The following is a 12,248-nucleotide window of genomic DNA, read 5'->3' as shown; positions in this document are numbered from 1 at the left end:
ATTTGTGCAGTCTTTTCATCATTAAGGTAGTATGCGTCTCGAAAGTGTGAAAGCCTTAAACTCTCACTCAAACTTTCCTGTATGAAACTTTCAACATTCTCTTATCAAAAATTGGGGTTCACTGTGCGTTTGGAACTATCGAAACAAATTACCAAACATTTTGTGATATTTGAAATTCAAAATTCGCCGCCATTCCTGTGTAAACTGTATGGGGAAAATAAATTTTTTTATTTTCGAAAATCTAACACGGTGAAAGGTTTTTGTTTTCCAAGAGCTTTAAATGAGCCCCCAACAAGTGGTAGATCAGAAAAGAATTGTAGAAATTTGAGAGTCCAACTATCTGTCCCCAAGGCGCGTTCCACTTTAAAGTTCATTTTGTCTTTATGAATTGCAGTCAATGGTGTTGCTCCAATGAAAGCTAGCTTACAACACTGAACACTGCCAAAACTTACCAAAATGTGGTGATTTAAGAGTAAACTAGATAAACGGTTACTCATAAATACCTGGATTTATGTCTGATTGCATTGCACAACAGTCATATTGTCCATGAAATGTGGTATTGAGGGATAATAAATATGTGTATGCTGTACTCTTGACATATATTCTGGTATAAGTAATTGGTATGTTCAAATTTACAAATGAGTAGAAAATACAGTGTTTTCAGACTGCCTTGTACTTGTGTTGGGTTGCGTGCGGGTGATCACGTGCCATAGATAACCAGCAAGCACATCGGCTAAGTGTAAAGAAATAGTCTGAGAATAAAAATTCAACCCACACATTGAAGAAATTGAAGTTATTCAGCAGAAGTATTTCAAATGAGCTCATAGACTGGTCCCCACACATTGTGTTACATTGGGATCATACCATTTCAATTGGCATTAATCAAAAACATAGTATATTCCATTTCAAAAGAATGTCAAAATTTTTGTCAGATTTTCCATGTTAGCATTCAACAGCTGTGAGGTCAAAGGTCAAATATCTATATTCATGCCTATGTTATTGGTGTGTCCACTGATACAGTGATACTGAAATTTACTATCCTTTGAAACACAATGTGTATAAAAATTTAGAGTGAAAAATGACTGCACTTGTATCCACGATTAAAGAATCTTGCAAAAGACTCTTGTATGGTGTACATCATGGTGTACATCATGATTTGGTAACAAATCATGAGCTGAAGTTATCTACTACACAAAAGCATGTGAGGCAGTTATACTCATGACATGCTAAAAGAATTTAGCTGTAGCAGTAGCTACACCTATCTCAGACTGCTGTCATTGCTTGCTGTGTGTGTATGAATGAAATACACAGATTGACACAAACAGCCATTCCTTATCATATAAATTGCTATTTATTACACATAAAATGATTTTTTGATTTTCATAGAGTGATATGTAGATAATTAGAATACAAAAATATCTGCATTTAAAAGAAACAAATTAATAATCATATACAGTTTGTGATCAAATATCAAAGATTTTTAAAGTGAATATAAATTTGTAGTACAGGAATTTAAAATCATGATCATTCTTAGAAGTCAGCAATATATAACATTACAATCACAAAGTTACTAAAACTTCACAAGTTGTAACCCTTGGGTTTCTCCAGCCCTGGTTTCTCTCATTGCTATGAGCAATGATCATACAGCACAGCAGTACTCCATTCTCACACAGTGACCACCTTAAAGAGCCAGTAGCTCTACTTTTGATGATTTGTGACTATTTTCCCTCTGAATATCAATTCCTGTTTCTTGTTCTACTCCCCAAAGCATGTTGAGATACACAGTATTCAGCTTGTCACCTCAGCCTGTACATGTGTAGACTGCAATGTAATAACTGTTGATGTGTGAATTTGGGTCTGGCCTGGAATTCAAATGATAACAATATGGGTGCATTTGAGGTATGTAGACGCTGTGTTAGCAGGCTAAGTAGTTATTGTTTCATCATACTTTGTTATTGAAGCAGGACAAGAATTTGCAATTTTCAGCTATCACACAATTTGTTATAATGTACTGCATGAACGTGAAGTCCCTCTATCTTTGCCCATACCAATATTCCAATCAGACTTAACTCCCCATTCTGCCAACCCTACATCATGGTTACTCTAGCTGTGCATATATGAACTCTTTATCCTGCCAAGTTCACATGTCACCATAAGGTCAAGCTGGTTCAAACTACTGTGGCCCATATGTTGCATTTTAACAAAGACCAGCATTTGGAGGACCATGAAAACATAGTTACACTTTACTTACACACAATGACATACATGTTAAGTCCGTGATAATATGTTAAGCTTTTGGCTCAATGCTTCTCTCAATGATTCAACAGATTGCAAGAGACAGGCCTGATAGAATAAGGGTTGAACACCACTGTAGTGATGCCTTGTTTGTCCTGGTGCAAGTTTTCCAAAGCAATCAGCCAGTATGTCTTTAAAAGGAAAAAATTCCCTCTCCTGTCTCTTTGAATTAAGATGACCTCTGAATGGGTGTTGGCAGGGCAAAGGGCAAAGGTTAACTTGTGACAATTCAAATTTTCAGGTCACACATGCTATTCAAAGATACACTGAACTTTACAAGGTTTCTTTCTCTATCAAACAGTTGAAAACAATAAATAAATAGTGATAGAACAAAGACTATTATATTCTTGACTACCTGTGTAGTCCATCTTCCAAAACTCTGGATTTTAATTGGCTTATACAAATCACATGATTTTATTGGCCAATGATATCTTTGTTTATACTGCTACACTGTATTTCAGTCAAAAGAAATGTATCATCTCAAAACATGTCTAGGAAGACTTCTAAACATTTAACAGAATAAAGGCGATAGAATTATACACCTCTAAACATTGTAAACCATACAACATTTAGACAAATACAATCTGTATCTTTCATAGTAGAAAAATATCATCTATGTTGACATAAATAATTTATAGATACATGGAATGGCTGTGACTTGGATACAATAATGAAGCTGCTCCCCCTCTTACTGAATGGAATATTCTTCTTTAAAATAAGTGGGTGCAAATGGGATGCATACATGTATTTTAAATTTTACAATGTCACATAATGTAAATGCAGTGAACCACAGCTAATCATCTACTTTGAAATCTTCTGAATGTCACTTTTATTGCAACATTTTTTAACGATGGTATTTCAATGTCAACAGTCAATATTTGAACCCTGCAATCATTGGGGGAGGGGGGTCTTGGCATTGACCTTGACCTCAGATGTTCCACTGCCATTGTTTGAAGTGGCATGTTCATTGTGCTGACTGATACTATTCAAGAAAGTCAACAAAATTAAGGGGAAGTTCACCAAGGATGATTTTTACATATGTGGTAGCTCTGTGGTCATTTACCCCGGAAAAGCTATTTTCACCATTTATAACTCGCACGATTTTTTACAAAAACCGATAAAAATAGTACAGGAAGTTGCCCATGTAATTTGAATCATGGGAAAAAAGCTCCAAACTTGGAGCTTGCATCATGTGATATGGAAGGGACCATCTTCGGATGGGTATGGCCCCCACATTGTCCACTCACAGTAACACAGTAGTAAACAGCAACACAAAATCTGACAGTGGACAGTTTATTATAAGTGATTCATCGTTTATGCAAGGATACTCAGTATAAACAAAAGTTATGTAAATACGCACAGCCCGGTTTAAGCATGGGTGAGTGGACAATGCCATACCCATGGGAAAATGGTGCCTTCCATATCACATTATGCAAGCTCCAAGCTTGGCGCTTTTTCCCATGATTCAAATTACATGGGCAACTTCCTGTACCATTTCTATCGGTTTTTGTAAAAATCGTGCAAGTTATAAATGGCGAAAATATGCTTTTCCGGGGTAAGTGACCACAAAGCTAGCACATAGGTAAAAATCATCCTTGGTGAACTTCCCCTTTAAGGTGTGTTTCACTAACACCAGGCAGTGCCATATACACTCACTAATGTTTGAACACAATTGAACCACCTAGCCTAGGTCAGTCTACAAGAGTACCAGTGACCAAAGTTTAAAGGTATACTGTCACCTGTTCCAATTTTGCCACAGTTACCATGGAAAGAGAAAATCTAACCAATCACAGATTTTAAGCAGGTGGCCACTTTTTAAAAACAGCACCCTCACATGGGCATTTTGAATACCAAGGAATGCCCCTTTGACCATATATGGGCATATTTAGATTACAGGTGACTGTATACCTTTAACCTTCATGACTTAAATTCATAACAGACCTCCAGAAAATGATATGACTTTCTCATCAATTTCACAAGATCAGTGCACAATTGCAAGATCATATATTCACTGTTGGTATTGCAATCACGTTTAAAAGATGCCACAGAAAGACTATGCCACTACACTTCACTTCTAATGTGACAGAGTCCTTTAAATAACCAATCTATTTCTGCCATGCTGCCACTTCCATATTTAAAGAGGATGCCAGCTCCTCACATTACTCACAGTTTGACCAAAAAACAACCCAAAACACACACAAAACAAAGCTTGATCTCATATATCCGAATTAAGTACATATATGTTATTTATCTGTAACTTTAAAAACTTGTCTTGCAGGAGAACAAAGAAAAGGTTATTTATAGGCTATGATTTAAATACACATTGCTTATAGATTCTATTTACAAACATACCAACAAGGCTGGTACAAACTGTCATCTGACTTCAACAAAATGTATGGTCCTTGCTGGTTAATAAATATATTATCTCTTCTTGGTCATGGCCAAAGTGTTACTTACATCATAATTAATAGTAACAGTCTTGTACCTTCAGTGATGACTGGGCATTGGGAGGAAGTAATAATATTATTGCCTTCATTAGAAGACAATATCCTACATGTATTATTATGTCTTTTAAGGATGTCATTCACACTGTATTGAATAACATTGTTATTGTCTCTTGCTGATAGATAAAACGTTACAACAATGTCATTTGGGGCCAGCTGTGAAACCAGCAAGCAAGAAAATACACACCAGCTGAAAGGCAATTCTAGTTTTGACGTCGGTGAATACATCAGGATTAAGTACATCTATTTTGTACTTGTTGATTTCAAAGACCACCAGCTAGAGTAGTCAAGTGGTCCCACTGTATAGACTGGTAGTCCTGTACTTATTCTACTGTTCACTGTATATCAATTGGTCTAAGCAAGTATTTGCATGATCTTACTCTGTGAATCACCACACTTGCTTACCCATGTACTGACAGTTTATGTACACCAAAATGCTCTTTCAGGTAAAAGATGCCTCAAAACTGAAAGAATTTAATCTCTGCTCAAACTTTCCACAGGGAAACTTCAAACCATTCTCTTTCAAAATTGGGAATAAAAAAAATAAGGGGTCAATGTCCAAACTTTGGTACTAGAGAAACAAATTAGCTAAACTTTACTGATGTTTGAAACTTGAAATGGCCACTATCCTTATGTAAACTCTGGGGGGAAAATCATATTGTTCCATTTTCACAAAGACGAGTCAGTGAAAACTTCATTTCCACAACTAACTTTAAAATGAGTCAATACAAGTGACAGACTAGCCAACTATTGTACAAATTCCAGAGTCCAAATATTTGTCCTCCAGGTGCATCTTACCTTAAGGGACGGCCCACTTTGTACATTAGACAAAACATGACACTCTAACATAAAATACTCAATGTACAAAATTTACAGGTCTCACATGAGCTATGTTTGGTTTCAAATGGAACCATGCAATTTATGAATATCCATTCACACTCAACCTAATGCAACTACACCATTGTATTTCATTTGAGCTACAGGAAAGCTTGTAACAGCAATGTCTAAAAAAACACACAAGTTCACTACTATGTGTAAAATGCCTGTAACACAGGTATATGTCTCATTGTTGATGCTCCACATGTGGATGATCTGCGTGATGGCGCTTTATTTCCAAAACCTTGCTCCAACTCCTTGATATCAGTGGCTCGTCTGTAGAGCTTGGCGGCAGTCTCAAAGTCATTCTGTTCATACCTGAGAACAGCCAGATTACGCAATGTTTCTGCAACTCTGGGATGATTTGGACCCAAAGCATCTTCATAAATCTTCAAAGCTCTCTCATAGAGTGGCAGTGCTTCTGTATGCTTATTCTGTTCACATTAAAAGAAAATAACAATGTATCTTCAAAATGCAGCAAAGCAAAGACATACACTTATCAATAGTAAATGCTCCTGTCTGGTAAATTGTAAGTTATTTCCCCATTTGACAGTACCAACTAAAAAAAGGTGTTACAACAACTCATTTTTCCAAATGAACCCTTTCATCTATGACAATTTAAAACTTGTTCAGAGTTTGGCACTGAAATGGCTTTATCCTTTTCAACTACATCAATTTTGGTTGAAGCTCTCTTTGGTGTCTGTAAAGTCTCCAAAAAAGTAAGAAATTCAGGTTTAAAATGACTGATGATACCATGAGTAATTATGATAATTTAAAAAAAAATTACATTCATATAGAAACTGTTTTATTACTTTTACATCAAATTGGATTTGTGGAAGAGAGTCTAGAGTGGGGGCTCCATCAAAAACACCAATGTACTTTCACCAATCAAGTAACTATGAACTTAACCTCGGGGGAAATGTGATTTCTGACTGACCTGTTCACAGTATAAGACTGCTAAATTGACAAGTGCAGTAGCTACACTTGGATGAGTACAACCAAATGACTTCTCACGGATATCTACAGCCTGTTTGTACAGTGGCTCTGCTTTGGCGTTTTTACCCTGCAATGAAAACATCAAAGAAAACTATGCAATAGCACCAAATACAATCACATACTGTCATAAACAATGACTAAAAAAAACACTGATATTCCACTGAAAGTATCTTTCAAATCCTGTATCTCATGTCACAACTGGCTCGGTTCCAAAACATCACAGCAATAATGAGTTTGTGTAGTAACTGATTGTGAAGAATTGCTTTGTGGGGATTACTTTCCATCAAAGTAGATAATGAAATTCACCCGATGCACACCGGTGACCAACTCAATTTTCATTTTTTATATACATCTTAAGAGTATGTGGCTATTCATTTATGGAAAGGAACCATTAAAGGTATACAATCACCAGTAATCTAAATATGCCCATATATGGTCAAAGGGATGTTCCTTGTTATTCAAAATGCCTATGTGAGGGCGCTGTTTTTAAAAAGCAGCCACCCGCTTAAAATCTGTGATTGGTTAGATTTTCTCTTTCCATGGTAACTGTGGCAAAATTGGAACAGGTGACAGTATACCTTTAAATATTGATACCGAATCTATTATTTTTCACATTCACCCAAAAACCTAACATAACAAAAAATAGGAATTTTTGTTACCTGTTTCTTATACAAAACAGCAAGATGTTTAATGGTTGACGCCACGTTTGGATGGTCTTGCTGTTGGAATGACTTCTGTCTGATTTCCAAAGCTCTCTCATACAGGGGTTCAGCTTTGCTGTATTCTTTCTTGTCATTGTAAAGTGCAGCCAGGTTATTGAGTGACTGTGCCACGTCTGGGTGATCCGGTCCAAGAACTGACTCCCTCATGTCAAGTGCTTTCTTGAAATACGCTTCTGCTGTCCTGTAAGTGTATGTGCAAATTTACAGAGAAGAAAAAAACACTTTGTAATAACCTTTTTACCATCGACATCCTCTTCCTGAGTACAGGTCCATCTTTGTCATATCAAAGGGACAAAGTCGGCCATTTTTCATGAATTTTGTTTGATACGAGATATACTTATATTGTTTGACATGTTGAAAGATACTGAATGAATGGGTGACCATGCATATATTCGACCCCATTTCTAGACAAATTAAATAAAACCAGCGCAAAAATGAATTAATGGTCATGACCATTAATTCATTTTCGCAATGGTTTCATGTATCGTGTCTAAAACTGGGGTCAACATGTCAAACAATATAAGCAGTATCTCGTATCAAACAAAATTCATGAAAAATGGCCGACTTTGTCCCTTTCAAACAATGGTATTATGACAAAATCAACTTTTATCATGAACTTCTTCTTGAATACAACTCTAATTTTATCACTGTCAAACAATAGGATTTTTTGACATTCACAGCGTTTCCGTTACAATTTCAAAACTTGCGTACGATTTTACGCAACTGAGTTTTTATTTGCGTAAAATGTATTCAAAATGCGTACGGTAGGAATCAGTATCTGAAGTGAGTTGGGCAGTCTTTTCTGTAGAACTTGGGGGGTTTCCTGTATGCGCATGCTCTATTAACAAAAAACAACAACCTGGGGAGCTTCAAGGTGTAGCTGAACGTTTGCCATGCCGTGATGCATGTCCCGTATATGATCGTTGAGCAGCCCATGAGTTCATGTTCAAAGAAAATACCTTCTGACTACGAAATTAGTGTTTTTCAAAGGGCCAACAAAAAGCAGATACTGTTCAAAGTCCAGCGGGACCTCTCAAGAATGCAACCCGACAGTCTAAATGGTCACCCGTAAACACTTTCCAAATAACATGCGGCGTAATGACCATTAACTGTATTGTGTTACCAACAACGTAGACTCGATCGATTCTCGAATTTTTTGCATCTGTAGTGCCATTGTCTGTACAGAACTGATTGACATGACGTTTTGTGATGATGAAATACAATGTTGCATAAGGTGCTGCGGTCTGCTAAAGTCTAAAATGTTGCAATATCATGATAAATGTCACTTGCAAGCAGGTGCATATGTTCTATTTTTGTCCTGCATTGAACCACGTTCAGGCAATGTAGTGGGGCCAAGTACGTCGTGTCATTGGGCGGCATTTCTCAACGCGTATTTGTTTACGCAGTCATGATTTTTTTTGCGTATTTCCGAACAGTTTTGCGTAAAATACGCAGGATTTTGCGGTTAACGGAAACACTGCATTCAAATCAACGTTTTCCCGTTTATTTCCCAAAGCATAGGTCTAACTTTGTCACAGAAGATAAATATTTTGAAAAGCTGTTTTAAATTACATAAAAGGGACTATCGGGAATTTGTAAAATGTAATGTTTTACATAGTGGCAGTCTGGTTTGCCTTGATGGATAAATTTACAGATAGCTTGGTTATTTCAGAGTTTTGGTCTTATTTGTCTGTTGAAGTAGTAATTGGCACAGCAAAGCAATATGTTTCATCATAATGTTTTATCCATCAAATTCTTTTCACATCTGCTGCCATGAGTAATTGTCTCTCTTTTCAATTTTGATAAGTTGAGATAGTTTGGTTATTTATATCAGTAAGTTGTCTTTTGTATGTTTTATTTGTTCTTATAATTCCTAGTTACCGATACCGCAGTGTTTAACCTTTTGTCACATTTAGAATTACTATATTTTGGCATAACAATAACTCCAATGCTGTTGCCAAGGCTGTGATTGGATTGACAACATGATGTTGGTAACATGGATACACTTATCCCAACAAGATTGCAATACAACATGGAATGACTTGTCCATTGTTTAAAACACCTGTTACCCATTGTACCTTCAATGTTCACATTAAATATTAATATACAGCTTATAAAGAGACAAAGGACCTACACATCTAGGTTTTTACCTAAATTAAAAAAATTGTCCACATTGGTAAAGTCTGAAAGAGGACATTCACCAGTTTATATGGAAATACCTTTTCCGTTCATCAAATAGTAATATATATGGAAACAGTTTTCCATTCATCATTGTACCTGGAAATATGTTTTCCAATACCTTGAAACAAGCAGATGTCACATGAGAATCAATTTTTAAAGGGACATAAGCTGTAACTTGTGGCAAGTTTTTTCAGTATTCTGCTTCTGTATGACCCTAATCTGTTTGTCATGCTGAAAGTTCGGGTATTCTTTTTGTCAACACAGCTTGTATGTGTGTAGTGATCATTGTCTATTGTTTACAAATGAATTCTAGTCCAGACTTGAATACAATTTTCAACTGTAACAATGTAATGTAGATTATACTCATATAGGTTGTGTTGATATGCTTAATACTTGGCATTAAATTACAGTTTAGGGATTCAATGCAGAAAGTGTAGGGAAACCACAAAACAAAAGTTCTGAAAAAATAGCCAAAAGATACAGCTTATGGAGCTTTAAAGAGTGTCAGATGCAAACTTACTCTTGGTTATCCTGAAGATAGTACAGAACACCCAACTCATTGAGTGACTTGGCAACATCAACAGAGTCTGGACCTAACACCAACTCTTCCAGTTGTAATGCTCGCCTCTTTAGGGGGTCAATACCCCCTAGCTGACCTGAGTGAGCTCTAGGTTGCTTGCATTTCTGTCTGATGGCCACTGCTCGTCTTCTCAGCATGTCTGCTTGTTCATGTCTGAAACAGCCACATTTCAATTTGTCCATGAAAACAATCTTACAGTAGATCACCAGTAAACATTTTTATTTACTTTTCATGTATGTGATGCATTCCGCAAGATGCATTCCGCAAAACACCCTTTCCAGTTTAAAAACGCTTTGTTCAAGAAACTTTCTCCAGGGAAACTGTCCATCACTAAATCATGCTTCTTCGTAACACCTACTTTTCTTCCTTTTTTTTCTGGAATGTCACACATTTTTTTCGAAATATCATTTTAGACTTTGATGGGAAAAAATTTGCATGCGAGTTTTAAGATCTGGGCAACCTAAACAATACTATCAATATCTGTCATGTAAAATATTCCACAGAAAACCCTCAATGTAAGAAGCACATTATAACTCGGATTATATACTATTTATCAACACTTGCCCCAGACAGGTCTTAAAATCTTTTAAGAGAATGATGACATGTGAAAAAGATACTCCTACATTACACTCACTTTTCTTGTTTTTGATAGAGTACTGCCAACGCATCTAGTATCTTGGCCACGTTGTGATGGTCAGTTCCATAGGCATTCTCACTGATCTCCAAGGCTTGTTTATACAATGCCTCTGCCGTGGCAAACTTGTTCCACTGGCCATGCAAGCCAGCAAGCTGATACAATGCACCAGCTACACATGGCTGATCAGGGTCCAGGGACTCATAGATTTCAAGGGCTTTTTGTAATGGTGTCATCGCCTACACAAGATAGAAAATAATGCAAACAACTTTGTTACTGGCTTGTTGCTCTTCCCTTGACCTTACTGAAAGAAAAATTTGCACTAATTTATACATATTGGAGGGGAGCACTGAAGACAACTTTATTAGGTGGAGAAAACCACAGAGATAAAGTAAACACAAACATCAGCAGTGTGTCTTCTGTAATATCCACACAACTGACCAAGGGAGATCAAACTCAACTTGCAAAACCACAACTTCCATCAGCCAAATCTGTGAGTCAATATAAAGGACTTATGGAAAAGTTCAAAACAAATATATGTACTTTAATGCTGCTGAGATTGTCCTGCTGTCGGTCATTTGTACAATGTAAAATACAGTATATACAAATTACGGTATCATGTATCATGGCATGTAAGGATTTGGCTCATGCATGGACAGACCTCGTCAACCCCAACTTTCACTTGCATTTTGCAGTTAGGCCATCATGCAGCAGAAACACTGCATCCGCATATTAAAATGCTTTCCTCACAAATGTATGCCGGGGGCCTCCAAAGGGCGCCCTCTACAGGCAGAAAGTTCACAGGGTAAAGTGAAATGCAAAAGAATACTTACTTCTTTCAATAATGCTAAATCTTTGAGAAATCTGCCCAGAGTTTCATAAATCTCTGCTATCTTGGGTAGTGTGATCATTCCACCTATCACAGAAAGCAAGACAAAACAGAAACAACACTCATTACCAATACGTATTGGTAACAAACTAAGATCACGGCACACAATAATGATAACAAGTCATCGTTGATGACACAGTCCCCACTTGTTAATGGGTGCTTTGATTACATGTCCTAAGAGAGGATAGAGTCCTCTTCATTAGGTCTGTGATAAAAATACTTTTGAATAAATTCGCTTGATACATGTCTGAGTTGTAGTTCAGGACATGAAAAAATCGTAATAAAATGGTCACATGGTGGCCATATTGGATCGAATCACAAAACAAATCAATGTACATATGTATGACATAGGTCAATGTCCTTGTACCAACTTTGATTAAAATTGGTTGAAATATGCCTGAGTTATGGCTTTGTACATGAAAAAAATCATAACAAAATGGCCGCACAGCAGCCATATTGGATCGTATCACACAACAAATTTACATGCATATGTATGACATTGGTCAATCTCCTTGTACCAACTTTGAATAAATTTGCTTGATACCTGTCTGGGTTATGGTTCTGGACATGA

The 12,248-nt window shown here is 36.6% G+C and overlaps 1 protein-coding gene across 4 annotated transcripts in view; it reads right to left on the bottom strand.

Annotated features, from left to right (window-relative positions):
- Positions 1–1,332: 1,332 nt before the first annotated feature.
- LOC139143257 (nephrocystin-3-like) overlaps positions 1,333–12,248 on the bottom strand; it is a 43,532-nt gene continuing 32,616 nt past the window's right edge. For all 4 annotated transcript variants that reach the window (XM_070713442.1, XM_070713443.1, XM_070713444.1 and 1 more), the window contains 6 exons: positions 11,622–11,704; positions 10,789–11,027; positions 10,095–10,307; positions 7,331–7,574; positions 6,613–6,738; positions 1,333–6,109 (listed from right to left, as the gene is read on the bottom strand). In XM_070713442.1, the coding sequence (XP_070569543.1) occupies positions 5,828–6,109; positions 6,613–6,738; positions 7,331–7,574; positions 10,095–10,307; positions 10,789–11,027; positions 11,622–11,704 (1,187 nt within the window). In that variant the 3' untranslated portion in view covers positions 1,333–5,827. The remainder of the gene's footprint in view (positions 6,110–6,612; positions 6,739–7,330; positions 7,575–10,094; positions 10,308–10,788; positions 11,028–11,621; positions 11,705–12,248) is intronic.

This window comes from Ptychodera flava, chromosome 11 (genome assembly GCF_041260155.1).
Source record: "Ptychodera flava strain L36383 chromosome 11, AS_Pfla_20210202, whole genome shotgun sequence".
NCBI classification, from domain to species: Eukaryota; Metazoa; Hemichordata; class Enteropneusta; family Ptychoderidae; genus Ptychodera; species Ptychodera flava.
Note: the sequence above shows the minus strand (reverse complement) of the source record. Positions and strands in the feature narration are given on the sequence as shown.